General features: G+C 40.5%; 1 protein-coding gene across 3 annotated transcripts; it reads left to right on the forward strand.

The window, feature by feature from the left end:
• Positions 1–1,636: 1,636 nt before the first annotated feature.
• On the forward strand, positions 1,637–13,846 carry LOC128607420 (RIIa domain-containing protein 1). Of its 3 annotated transcripts, XM_053624272.1 has the most exons (4): positions 1,684–1,903; positions 3,641–3,717; positions 12,031–12,077; positions 13,707–13,846. In XM_053624272.1, exons 1-4 carry the CDS (start codon positions 1,826–1,828, stop codon positions 13,778–13,780), a joined length of 276 nt encoding a protein of 91 aa, XP_053480247.1. In that variant the 5' UTR covers positions 1,684–1,825; the 3' UTR covers positions 13,781–13,846. The 3 variants fall into 3 exon arrangements, 2 of the variants coding, with proteins under 2 accessions (XP_053480247.1, XP_053480237.1); XR_008385870.1 differs by lacking the exon at positions 3,641–3,717 and having other exon boundaries at positions 1,637–1,903; XM_053624262.1 differs by lacking the exons at positions 12,031–12,077; positions 13,707–13,846 and adding an exon at positions 6,519–10,210 and having other exon boundaries at positions 1,841–1,903.
• The last annotated feature ends 1,141 nt before the right edge of the window (positions 13,847–14,987 follow it).

Consider the following 14,987-nt stretch of genomic DNA (forward strand, 5'->3'; position numbering starts at 1 on the left):
TAACTGTGACCTTAATTGCCTACCGCCTGTAAACTGTTCGCATCTTTAGTACTGTTCCACAGGTGCATGTATAATTGTTTAAGGTTCATTGAACAAGCATGAAAAACAATGTTTAAACCCTTTCCAATTAAGATCTGTAAAGCTTATTTGTATTTTACAAAATTATCTTTAAAATTCAGTCTCAGAAAAAGGGCCATTTCTTTTTGTTGCTGAGTGTATGTGTGTGTTTTTATATATATATATCTATCTATATATATATATATATATATATATATATATATATATATATATATATATATATATATATATATATATATATACATTTTATATATATATATATACATACATTTTATATATATATATATATACATACATACATATATATATATATATATATATATATATATATAGAAATATATTTATATATATTTAGAAATATATTTATATATATTAGAAATAATCAAATTGTCAGTCAGTTCTCTTGATGTTTGTGTATCACAGGTGGACTGTGATTTACAGATGTACTTTATACTTTATGAGTTAATGTACTTTTATTCAGTTTTTTTTTCCATTTGTAATCACAATAAATTGAATGTTAGCATTTCATTCTGACTTTGCCTGGAAATTTGTGGGGGTAATAGGGGGTTGTCAAGGAGGATTTGAGTGGCAGAGTGCAATGATCCGTCTCTTTATATAGGTGCTCTATAAGCTTTTTTAATAGGACAGCGGGATAGTTATACATAAACAGGTCGTTGGGGTTAGTAATTGTTTCCCTGGTTGAGTACACCAGTTGAGAATCTTTGAGTATCTTTTATTCAGCAATTGTTTTTAAGCATTTAAGAGTTAAGTTATTTATAATCTCTGTTATGTTATACTTCTGTATATGTTATATGTTATAAGGTACCCTGCAGCTAACATTACTGAAACTGGCTGGCAAAGTAACTAGTAATTTGCATTTTAATAACTGACAATTGCACTCATAAACATTTGTTTATCTCCAGTAAGCACTTTAGCTGGACAGGGTCAGATGTGAGGCAGAAGCACATGAATGAGAAGCCACAAACTTTTGGCCATATAGTGTATGGTAGACATTAGCCTATAATATGTGGATTGCATATCTCTCGACAAGAAGTTAAGGTCTGGGTGCAGCATCTCATGACAGCCAAATTATAAAGCACTATTAAAGAAAACGTTTCCTTCTGTTATGAGGTTGGTTCAGAACTAGTCAGGGCTTCTGAATACTTATCCTTGGAAAACATGTTTTTCTGCATGCAACAGTCTACATGTTGTTACCATTTTATTAAGATGTTGCTGTCTCAGCAGTCCTCCTATATGGAAGGGAAACAAACCCCAAAACCTTCCAGAACTAATGTGATCTGGACCTTGGGGGCCTTATATGTTATATGTGTGGGCGGAGTGAGGGAGGCATGTTTTTATATCCTGATGGGGTCCCCAAAAGGACTGGAATACCACATTCTGACTATGTATGTACTTTTGGTTGGTCCACACAAAGAAAACTGATTTTTAAAATTAATTTAATTTTAAATGCAGCTTTTATTAAAAAAAATTAAAAAATAAATACATAAATAAAAGGTTTCCCTTGTTTACTGAAGTTAAAGTTAGTGCTAGGTTTAGGAGTAGGCATCGAATTCATTAGCTGCATTATTATTCATGATGTCAGTGGAAGGTCCTCACAAGGATAGTAAAACCAGAAGTCAGGTTTTTGGCGCTTCACACGCAGCACGGGCTTGTCATGTCGCCTAGCAACCAGTCAACTTTAGCCTGGCTGCTAGCTGCAGGTGTGTGAGAGGAGAAGCTGGGAGTAATGGCGGACCGAGGCCTGGAGAAAGCTGACATCGGGGCACTGAGCCCTGAACAGCAGGAAAAACTGCGCCAGTTTAAGGTACTCAGGATTCTGTAACCGGGAAATGTTTAATTTTATCTAATAATAATAAAAAAAAGTTAGCTTACAGTACATTAAAGTGTTCAAGAGATAAAGCGTTAAATATATAAGTGGTGTGAGTGTCACAGTAGTTAATATATTTAGTTCTGATTCTGGTTCAGTAAGTTAATTTTGCGGTTTTATAAGCAATGTGTAGATACTTAAATATAATTTAAGCAGTTCGTAGAGTCAGTCGCAATATAATTAGTGATGTGTCGTTTATGAATCTTTTTTTAAAGAATCATTAAAGTGAACGAATTGATTCGTCAGTGCCAGTGACGTCACTGGAGATTTATGAATGGGGGGGCTAAGCCTCTTTTAGGGGGGTCTGAGCATACTCCCTTTCAAATTTCTTTTAAAGCCACCAAAACGTCTTTCTAGTCATGTATATTTTAGAGTAACAATGGGTGTAAAATCTATAGAAATAAGGTTATTTTTGGTCAAGGTATACCTGTCTCATAATTTGTGCTACAGACTGATCTAATATGACTTAAAATAAATAACATTATTTTAAATGACTTAAAATATATTTTATATATATATATATATATATATATATATATATATATATATATATATATATATATAAGAAATTAAAATCCATTTCGTCCCCATCCATCCAACACCAACAAAAGGTAAAAATGTCTGTATTGTGTAGCCAAAATACTTTTTGGATTTTACTTATTAGAGTGAGTGAAATGGCAATCAACACTACATTACTGCACATTGTCTTTGTTATCTTTGATAATTACATTAACTACGTTTACATGGGCATATATAGAGTTATAATTGCGCTAATGTGTAGTTGAGCTACAGTCTTATTTGTCTCTCCGATTATATATAAAGCCAACACCCCCCTAACAACACCCCCCCGCCAAAAAAAATTTCAGTTATCAGTCAATAATATCGAGCCAGCAGACGCCCTGTGGTCACAAACCGACACCGATAAAATGAGCTCTAACTGTACAACTGTACACATAGGTGTGTCTAATAAAATGTAGTAAGTGGACACCGTGCTTAATCAGACCAGCTGCCAAAACAAAGATATGTAAGTGCAGGCTGGTATAAAGGAAACAGAACTAACTAAATTTCTGCATTAGCACTACATGTATTTCATCTACTATATAGTAGGTAAGTACATGGTTTTGGATGCAGCCGTGCTCTCTTGTTTGCCATAAAACGGTTGAGCGCTGCCGCGTGTGTACGTGTCCTGACGCAAAATGCGGTGAAAACTCCCACACGACGTTAATAGTGTGATTAAGGTGTGTACATGTCTGTAATGCACGTCGATAATGCGACTAAAACAGGAGTACTCCACATGTCTTAATTCCATTTGTGTTTACTTCGAGTATGACTTTAGCCGGATTAAGGTCATCAATAATCGCTGTTTACATGCTAGTTTCTTAATCAGAGTATTGTCTTGATCGGTTTAATATCGGATTATTGTTGTCCATGTAAATGTACTGAATGTGTAAGATCGTAGTAAAATCTTGGTACTCATACCATGTAAGATTCTGTACCACTCGCATCCTGTGCTCCAAATGGTCCACCAGGCCATCAGGTCAGCTAGACAGATAAGCTAGAGCAGGGCTGCGTCCGAAGTCATGTACTACCATCCCACAATGCCAGCAGATCTGAAAGTGGTCAAATGTTTTTAATTGCAGAGAGTGTTGATTTCCCTTTGACATTTTCCCTTAGATCAAGACAAGAATAGCAAATGAAATGTATCTGAGAGCTCATCCAGAAGTGGAAATGCTGCTGGATGATTTTCTAAGGTAACTATCCAGATGGCTATGAGCAATATGTGGTGAGATTTGGTTCAGGAAATGTCCTCCTAAATAGTAAATCTATATAGTATCCCATTAAAAAAAGTGTGTGTGTGTGTGTGTGTGTGTGTGTGTGTGTGAGTGTGTGAAAAAATAAGTACGCCCCATGGAAATTGTTGGCTATTTTGACACATTTAGATAAGCAAACATTTGATCCTCTTTGAAACAGTGCCTATTAATAAAGTTGATACACTCTATCAAATGACACATAAAATTTACATTTTGTAGTAATTTTCAAGTTTCAGATTAGTCAAATAATCAGTCACATGTAAAAAGTAAGTACACTCCTACATTTATCACGCCTTCAAATCCCGAAAAATTAGGCATTCATGATGGGTGCCAGTGATCAGAACCTGCTTAGGGAGTGCAGGTGGAACTTGTCTTATTTAAACCCTCTCATATCTAGTGTCTGGTGTTCCCTTTGCTATTGAGGTGTGTGGTCTCATCATGCCAAGATCTAAGGAGTTCTGTAAGGCCTTCAGAAAAAAGGTTGTGGATGCCTATGAGTCTGGCAAGGGATTTTAAAAGATCTCCGAATTATTTGAAATACATCATTCCACTGTAAGGAAAATAATCTACAAAAGGCACAGATTTCAAATGACTGCCAATTGGGACTGGCCGTCCCAACAAATTCAGCCCAAGAGCAGACAGTCTGATGCAAAAAGAAGTCTCCAAGAACCTCAAAATTTAGTCACAGGATCTGCTAGTAAGTCTTGCAACTGTTGGTGTCAAAGTGCATGCTTCTACAATCAGAAAGCGATTGCACAAATGCAACCTGCATGAAAGGCGTGCCAGGAAAAAGGCTTTGCAAAACTACAGCTTTGCCAATGAACATATAGCCAAAGACCAGACCTTTTGGAATAATGCACTCTGGACAGATGAATCAAAGATAGAGTTGTTTGGCCACAGTAACAGCAGACATGTTTGGTGCAGACCAAAGAGAGATTATCAGGAGAAGCACCTTATACCACCTGTGAAGCACGGTGGTGGAAATGTTATGGTCTGGGGTTGCTTCGCTGCCTCAGGGACTCTACAGCTGGCATTCATTCATTGACTCAACTGCATGAATTCTGCATCATATCAAAGAGGCTGTCTGCTCGAAAGTTCAAGCTGAACCGAAAGTGGACCTTTTTCAGCAGTATAATGATCTTAAGCACACTAGCAAATCCACCAAGGAATGGGTCAAAAATAAGAAATGGAGGGTTATGGAATGACCTAGTCAAAGCCTGGATTTGAATCCCATTGAAATATTGTGGGGGGATTTGAAACGGGCAGTACATGAATAGTTATATCATACACATTCTGCCAAACCCTCAATCAAATTGATTGATGATTTATGATTTAAGAAAGTCAATCAAATGATGGTGTATTAGCTATGATACGTGGATGTATTAATGCAGTCGATCCGTTTTGTGTAACTATGCTGTTAGAAAATACACGATGATTGAATGTGCTAGATGTATTAGAATTGTGGATATAAATGAACAGAATGTGGTTTATGAAATAACTGAAACATTTCTTGATTACTTTGTTGAGAAAACACTGATGTGTATAAAATTTCTACAGTCCCTCAATGTTGTATGATACCATTGTTCTCTTTTACTGAAATGAAAACCAAAACACTTAAACCATCGGTTTTATTCTTTGTGGAGACTGAGGTTACAATAGGTCTGAAGAAATTAAAAAAATATTTATTACATACCTTCTAAACATGGAGGTAAAAATGTTTAAAAGATGATGTTTTTAAAAAATCGTGCGTTTTGTTTAAACTATAAACAAGTTTTTCAAAAATGGTTCGCCAACAAAGATACTTGCACAGAACTGTTGCTAAGTACATAAGATTTTGTCTGTGGTTTGAATCCCATGTCCCCACTGGCTGAGAGTCGAGTCATATAAATTTATGACCTCTAGTAACACTGGTTGATCTGAATGTGTGATCTTTCCTGGCAGTTGTCTGTCTGTGTGATACAGAGACATGTGATTTCTGTGGGTTTGCTGACCAGAATGCTTACAAATGTGTTTATGTTAATGAATTAAGGAGAGAGTCGTGCGTCTCAGTGCTTAAATAATGGTTAAGACCTTGTAGTTAAAACACAGAAGACACTCTGCAACTATCTGTTACAATGGCTGTTCAGAGAAATCCTAATACCCCTAGAAGAATGCTGTGTATTTCACCAACAAGAGGACCTGTTGAAATGAGAGAGGACCTGACTTAGTTAGTTTAACAATTTCTTCATGAAGATACTGTAAAGACGTTGTTTCATGAAGATATTGTTGTCATGATTCCCCCTTGAAGCAGCGTGCTCTAAGCGCGAATGCGCGAGCACCTGCTTTTCCATTGTTGACAGTAGTGACATCTGGACACATGTGTTTTGTTTATGTTTCTGTCATGTCTGGCGCGCCTCCCAGCACACGGCGCGGAAGATTATCGTAGAGTTAGATTAGTTCGTTTAGTAGTCATAGTCACGTTCCATGTTTAGAGTTAGTTCACGCTGGGTTATCCGCTCCCAGTTCCTCATCATAGTTCATGTTTCTCGTTTTGTTTATCGACCCTGTTTTCCGTGACCACGACCTTGATTCATGTTTAACCCTGTGTATGCCTGTTTGCCGATCGCCTGACCTTCGCCTGTTTAGGATTACGTTTTTGGATCACGTTTTGGATTTGTCTGCCTGTCTCTCTTTTAAAATAAACAACTGTTCATACTGCAATTGCATCTGTCCTATCTCCGCTCCGTCACGATACGTGACAGAATCTTCCGCCAAAACATGGATGCAGCAGGAGAACGGAGAAAACGCAGAACCCGGAAGTCGACGCCAACCGTCCCCGCTATGGACTCAGTCCAATTACCACAATGGACATTTATGGAGCTTCCTGATCCATTTGACGGATTTTTCGTGCCCCAGAATATTTTCTGGTAGACTGTCGATTCTATTTCTCCAGCCTGTTAGACCCTAAGCCAGAGGAGAAGCAATGGCTCCGATTCATGTGGTCCCGGTTCTTTGGACCGGCCCGTCAGTGGGTGCAGCTCCAACTGGATAAGCACTGTAGGAACCTGTAGAACAGTTTGTGGGGGAGTTCATGATGCGATTCGGGAGTCCGGAGGCGAGGGTCGAGCTAGAACAACTTTTCAGGGGGGTAAGTCTGGCAGGCAAACCTGCTCTGCCGTTTACCCACTATGACAGGCAAACTCATGCAGAGCCCTAGCCGGAGGTTAACCTGGCGACCTCTGAGCTCGAACCTGAGACCCACGAGGTGGGCTCACCTGCCGAGCTCCAGTCAGAGGTCAACAGGGAGGCTCCAGCACCAGAGCTCAACCCTGAGGTCCAAGTCCAAGTCAAGTTTCAAGTCCCTGAGGTCCAAGTCCAGTCTCCAGTCTCTGAAGTCCAGGTCAAGTCTCAGGTTCCTGATGTCACACCCAAGTCTATCGATACGGCCGACCAAGTTCTGCTCAAGCCCGAGTCTGCCGACCCGGCCGACCAAGTTCTGCTCAAGCCCGAGTCTGCCGACCCGGTCGCCCAAGTTCAGCCCACGCCCAAGTCTACCGACCCGGTCGCCCAAGTTCAGCTCACGCCCAAGTCTACTGATCTGGCCGACCAAGTTCTGCTCACGCCTGAGTCTACTGATACGGCCGACCAAGTTCTGCTCACGCCCAAGTCTAACGACACGGCCAACCACGTTCTGCTCAAGCCAGAGTCTACCGCCCCGGTCGCCCAAGTTCAGCCCACGCCCAAGACTACCGACACGACCACCCAAGTTCTGCCAAAGCCTGAGTCTGCTGACACGCACAGCCAAGTTCTGCTCACGCCCGAGTCTGCTGACACGCACAGCCAAGTTCGGCTCACGCCCGAGTCTGCTGACAAGCACGGCCAAGTACTGCTCACGCCCGAGTCTGCTGACACGCGCGGCCAAGTACTGCTCACGCCCAAGCCTGCTGATACGCATAGCCAAGTTCTGCTCATGCCTGAGTCTGCTAACACGCATAGCCAAGTTCTGCTCACGCCCGAGTCTGCTGACACGCACAGCCAAGTTCTGCTCACGCCCGAGTCTGCTGACACGCACAGCCAAGTTCTGCTCACGCCCGAGTCTGTTGACACGGACAACCAAGCTCTGCTCACATCCCAGTCTGCTGACATGACCAGCCAAGTTCAGCTTGCAGGCTCCGCTGAGTACGTCGCTCTGCCTTCCTGCTCAGCCGAGGACGTCGCTCTGCCTTCCTGCTCAGCCGAGGACGTCGCTCTGCCCTCCAGTTCAGCCGGGGACGTCGCTCCGCTTTCATGCTCTGACGAGGACGTCGCTCTGCTTTCCTGCTCCGCCGAGGACGTCGCTCTGCCTTCATGCTCCGCCGAGGTCGTTGCTCAGCCTGCCTGCCTGGCTGTGGTCGTCGCTCCGCTTTCATGCTCCGCCGAGGACTTCGCTCAGCCTGCCTGCCCGGCTGTGGTCGTCGCTCCGCTTTCATGCTCCGACGAGGACATCGCCCTGCTTCCCTGCTCTGCTGAGTACAGCGCTCTGTTTCCCTGTTCAGCCGAGGATGTCGCTCTGCTTTCCTGCTCCGCCGAGGACGTCGCTCTGCCTTCATGCTCTGCTGAGGACTTCGCTCAGTCTGCCTGCCCTGCTGTGGTCATCGCTCCACTTTCATGCTCCGCCGAGGACTTCGCTCAGCCTGTCTGCCCGGCTATGGTCGTCGCTCTGCCTTCATGCTCCGCCGCGGACTTCACTCAGCCTGCCTGCTTGGCTGTGGTCGTCACTCTGCCTCCCTGTTCAACCAGGGACGTCGCTCTGCTTCCCTGTGCCGCCAAGAACACCGTGCGGTTTCCTGGCTCTGCTTCGGACATTCAGCCCAGGGGGTCGGGGCCGCCAATGAAATGGGATGACTCATGGCGCTCCGGGAGGAGTGCCTTTGGGGAGGGTTCTGTCATGATTCCCCCTTGAAGCAGCGTGCTCTAAGCGCGAATGCGCGAGCACCTGCTTTTCCATTGTTGACAGTAGTGACATCTGGACACGTGTGTTTTGTTTGTTTGTCATGTCTCCTCCCTGTTCTGTCATTGGCTGGGATTTCACGTGTGTCTGTATTGCCCTCAGCTGCTAGCAGTTTAGACGCTGATCATGTCCCCATATATACCGCGCGCGTCCCAGCACAAGGCGCGGAAGATTATCGTAGAGTTAGATTAGTTCATATAGTAGTCATAGTCACGTTCCATGTTTAGAGTTAGTTCACGCTGGGTTATCCGCTCCCAGTTCCTCATCATAGTTCATGTTTCTCGTTTTGTTTATCGACCCTGTTTTCCGTGACCACGACCTTGATCCATGTTTAACCCTGTGTATGCCTGTTTGCCGATCGCCTGACCTTCGCCTGTTTAGGATTACGTTTTTGGATCACGTTTTGGATTTGTCTGCCTGTCTCTCTTTTAAAATAAACAACTGTTCATACTGCAATTGCATCTGTCCTATCTCCGCTCCGTCACGATACGTGACAATTGTAAAGACCCACGAGCAGGATGTCAACAACTCCGAAGATCGTCTCTTAAGTCCGAGGGTTCTTTAGGAGGTAGGAAAAACATTTAAAGATGATGTTTTAAAAGAAACAGGTGTTTCGTCCATAATGGTAAAAAAATGGTTGTACTCCAATGTGAAATAAATTGGTGGAAAAATAAAAAATATTTAAAAAATAAAATAAGTGAAGTTATTAGGAGAAATGAACGACTGCATTAATACATCCACGTATCATAGCTAATACACCATCATTCGATACACTTTCTTAAATCATCCAGATTCACCTAAACCATACTTGCGCTTTAAAATCAAGCAATACTTACCACAAAAAAAACAATTTCAGAATCAATTAATCACTTATACCACAAAATGTATACGTCGTGTGTGGGTTAAAACTGTAAAAAGCAAGGTTTACACCAAACTCTCTAACAAAATCATGTCCTAAGCATTTTCTGATAACAGAGGGTCATAAATCATCAGTCAATTTGACATAACTATTTACATGCAAGAAAAACCTCAAACATCTTGCAACTGAAAGAATATTGCATGGAAGAGTGGTCAAAAATTCCAGCAAGCCTGGTGGACAATTATGCAAAACGCCTACAATAAGTTATTTCTGGTAAAGGGGACAATACTAGCTTCTGAGGCCAAGGGTGTACTTACTTTTCCACGAAATAATGTCACATCTATTGATATTTCTGTTGAATAAATGATTGTGTTGATGAAGTACTTATTTTTTCACATCACTGTATATAATAGGAACACCTGTAGACTTGATCATTTATGCAGATTTCCAATCAGCCAATCATGTGGCAGCGGCACAATGCATAAAATCATTGAGATACAGGTCAAGAGCTTCAGTTAACGTTCACATCAAACGTCAGAATGGGGGAAAAGTGACTTTAATTGTGGCATGGATGTTTGTGCCAGATGGGCAGATGAGTTTGAGAATTTCAGAGACTGCAGATCTCCTAGGATTTTCACACATAACTGTCTGTTTACACAGAATGTTGCCGAAAAAAAAGACATTGAGTAAGGGACAGATCTGTGGGTGGAAACCCTTTGTTGATAAGACAGGAAAATGGGCAGATTGGTTTAAGCTTCCAGGAAGGATATAGTAACACATATAATCACTCTTTACAACCATGATGAGCGGAAATGAGTGGATGGGATAAAACAGCGGAAGATCACTCAGCTGTCAGCGTAGAACAGGAATCTGAGGATATCATGGGCACAGGCCAGAGTTTCCATCAGCAGATAAATACTGGATTTTGACCATTGCTAAATTCAAAATATCAGATAAAATAAAAAATTGTCAGACACAATGTCCGATTAAAAATATTACCACGGTATATTCGCAATTGCACACCTAAATAAAGTCTCTGTGCAAATATTTTTTCCCACATACTTCTCTTGTAACATGTACTCTGATTGGCTTGCATTAAAACAGCCTTGCGTAGCTGCCTTCAGGAGGAAAAGGTAACCAGGCTGATGTGCATCTTAGGCTGCAAGCTGGGCACATCTGATTTCACTTTGGCAGCAGAACGCTTTGTTGCTGTGAAAAAAATGCAGAAAAATGTCATAAAAATAAAGAGAAACAACTTCGCGTGGGAAATTATAGGCCTATGATTTTCATTATTATTATGCTTTTGCTCGTTACGGAAGGCACTGTAAGCACAAACACACAAGTAAACTCCGGCTAATCCAACACAGGTTTGACCCACCTCCTCTCCATCCACAGCTGACGCTTGACCACGCCCCTGCCGTCACAATCGCATGTACTATGCATAGTCCAAAACATTACAGTGCAAAATAAACACAGAAGTGAGTTGACTGGATTTTTTCCCCCGGTTTGTCCGGTAAACTTTATCATTCACGGACACGTTGGCTGGCCGGCACCAAAATTTCTTCACGGAAACTATGGCACAGGCTCACCCGAACTGGACAGTTGACGATGGTAGCCCATCCACCTCTAGGTTTGATGTGTTGTATGTTCTGGGATGCTTTTCTGCTCTCCATGGTTGTGAAGAGTGCTTATTTGTTACTACAGTTTCTATCGTAGAAGTATAGACAATAGACGTCCTTTCAGTTCAGACCAGTCTGGCCATTCTCCTCTGATGTGTTTCAGCCTGCAGACCCTCCACTCACAGGATGCTTTTTTTCTTGTTTTTCCACACCATCCTGTGTAAACTCTACAGACTGCTGTGTATGGAAAATCCCAGGAGATCTGCAGTTTCTGAAATACTCAAACCAGCCCACCTGGCACCAACAACGATGCCAGGGTTAAAGTCACAGAGATCACACTTTTCCCCCATTTTATTATTTGCCGTGAACATTAACTGAAGTTCCTGACCTGTATCTGTATGATTTTATGCATTGCGCTGCTGCTACATGATTGGCTGATTGGATAATTGAAATGAATGTGCAGGCGTTCCTTGTTAAATTAGGCGGTGAGTGTATATATGTATTATACCTCCATAATCTTTTGTAAATATATAAGATTCCACATTCATATCAGTCATGTGTCTCACAGTTTAATAATTACAGTCACGAGTTTACTTTTTAATTGCCATTTTTAGATGACAAATGCTTGCAAATTTTAATGCTTTAACACATTTAATAATTTTGTGTGTTGCTAAATAATCTTTAGTCCTCAGCATTAATCAATTCCTATAACTGCATCAGGATCAATACTTTTATTTTTCAAAAAAACAAATTTTTATGCAATGGTATTTGCCATTTTCTTTCTCTCTCCTTCTGTCACTCCTCAGAGATGTGTTTGTTAAAAGACCTACAGATATCCGCGAATTTGCTGCAGGTAGGACATTTGCTTTAATATCTCAAATATATTATTCTAATATAATGCATATAGATTTAGATGATGATTACTAATGTAAATTCTGTCTGTATTGGAACAGAAAGCTAGTTATTTTTTGGCTGCTCATTAGAAGTCAGTGTGGTCACATAGTTGATTAAATGAAATTGGTTGACAGTGCTATGTCGACAGAGGACTGAAGCCATTGCAAAAGCCTGACTTTTAGACACTCGCAGTCGTTCGGTTTGACCTGTCCAGAAACAAGCATACTGATGCAGACTAAATAGATTTATTTTTTTGGGAAGAATCGGTTTCTATGGAGAATTTAGTGATAGAATGCTACTCTTTCTAATCACAAAATGGCCGTTTGTTATTTATTTATATTTTAGATTGGAGTATTGTTATTGTCATCGTATAAGTACAGTGAAATTTGGTTCGCAACTCCTGGTAGTGTAGAAAAGTCCTAAAATACACAAGACTAGGAAAACAATATAGGAGTGTATAGACATGAAACGTATAGGTTTGTTGAGATAATGGTACAGCTGCTTTATGAGATGTATTTACAGACAGCTGAAAGTGCTATAGTGCAGTCCGTTCAAGTAAGTTCGTAAGTAAATAATGGCAGCACAGTGATTTTTGATCATGGTTGAGTTTCATATTCCATACACTACCTTGTTGTGTGTGTTAAAGTACATGATCAAGGATCACAACTGTGTACATAATATGTATTAATAGAGTAATTGATACAGTTGTGGTCGGAAGTTTGCATACCCCTTGCAGAATCTGCAAAATCTTAATACTGTTAACAAAATAAGAGCGATCATAAAAATTGCATGTTGTTTTTTATTTAGTTCTGTCCTGAATAAGCTATTTCACATAACACGTTTACATATAGTCCACAAGACAAGATAATAGCTGAATTTATAAAAAATTACCCCGTTCGAAAGTTTACATACCCTTGATTTTTAATAAATGGTGCACTTATATAGCGCTTTTATCCAAAGTGCTTTACACTGTCTCATTCGCCCATTCACACACACACACACACACCCACACACACACACCCACACACACACCAATGGTAGCAGAGCTGCCATGCAAGGCGCTAACTTGCCATCGGGAGCAACTTGGGGTTCAGTGTTTTGCACAAGGACACTTCGGTATGAGGAGTCATGCAGGCCGGGAGTCGAACCGCCAACCCTACGATTAGTGGACATAGTGTCATGGCGCAGTAATTTGTGGGAAATGTGCCATATGAGAGTTAGGAGACACTAAAGCAAGCACTTAACTCTCAGCTTGGTTTGGTCTCCTACACATCTAAAACCTAAAAAAAAAAAAAAGCTACAGATGATTTCACGGATTTCCTAAATTTAGTCAGAACCACTGGTTTTGCGAAATATTGAGTAGTAGCACTAGTTATTTAAACAATGCACCTATAATTGCACCATCTATCTATCTATCGATCGAACAAATCTGTGGTTCTAAATTCTTCAATGTGTTGCTAAGATCCCAGTTGTTACACCATGAATCATGTATAGGATTCTTGGTTGTGTGCCATTTCACATACTGTACATTTATGTTATCATAAACACCTGAGAGCTAACAACTAATAATTTTATTTATTTTTTTCAGATCACTTCAGTGATCCAGATCTACCAAGGAAAATTCAGCTGAAATTGGAAAAGAAGGCTTCTGTGAAAATGTGAAGAGGTCTTAAAATATATGTGTCCCATGAAACAATGACAAGCACATTGCTTTTGTTTAACATGCTATCATGTCATACTTGGAACTATTATGTAATTAGGTTTTATCAGGGGAGAAGACGCTGGCTCATTTGTTAAATGAGACTATGGGGACATTAACACTATGGAGATGAACGTCAACTCCACTGAACTGAACAAAATACCACAACCATGTGTTACTATAGTCACATTCACCGCACACACATTCTAAAAGCATTTTTCTTTCTGTTAAAACATTATCCCACCATTTTGAACACATCTTTGCCAAGTGCTAGCATCAATCTGAGATGTTATTGTCTAAACATAGTTAGGAGTAAATTTGCAACAGTCTGGCATGCAGAAAGTGCATACCTTCATCTCCATGGATTTTGGAATATGATCTTAAGATACACATTTTCTGCATAAATGTGAATGGAAAAAGTTACCATCTGGATTGCTAATATCCTATATGGTATCAGAATTATCCATCCAGAATTACTGGCACCCCAGAAATGAGCAAAAATGTGTACACACACACACACACAGTGCTGTGAAAAAAGTATTTGCCCTATCCTGAGTTCTTCTGTTTTTGTGTAAATCTCATACTAAATAGGTTTAAATATTCAAACGAAAAATACAACATAAAACAACATACCTGTCACCCATGGGAAAACTGGAGATCAGTCTTTCAAAGGAATTTTGGTCCACTCTTCTTTGCAGAACTGCTTTAGTTTAGCTACCTTGGAGAGTTTTCAATCATGAACTGTGTATTTAAGTTCCTGCCACATCATCTCAAATGGTTCAAGTCAGGAATTTGACTAGGTCACTCCAAAACTTAAATTTAGCTTTTACTGAGCCATTCAGAGGCGGACTTGCTCCTAATCTCTGGATCACTGTCTTGCTGCATAATCCAGTTGCTCTTGAGTTTCAACTTACAGACTGAAGACTGGACATTCTCCTTTAGGATCTTAAGTTACACATTTTCCGCATAAATGTGAATGGAAAATGGTACCATCTGGATTGCTAATATCCTAAATGGTATCAGAGTTATCCATCCAGACTTACAGGTCTGTGTGTGTGTGTGTATATATATATATATATATATATATATATATATATATATATATATATATATATATATATATATATACACACACACACACACACACACACACACACACACACACAAGAT

Source organism: Ictalurus furcatus, chromosome 1 (assembly GCF_023375685.1).
Source record: "Ictalurus furcatus strain D&B chromosome 1, Billie_1.0, whole genome shotgun sequence".
NCBI lineage: Eukaryota > Metazoa > Chordata > Actinopteri > Siluriformes > Ictaluridae > Ictalurus > Ictalurus furcatus.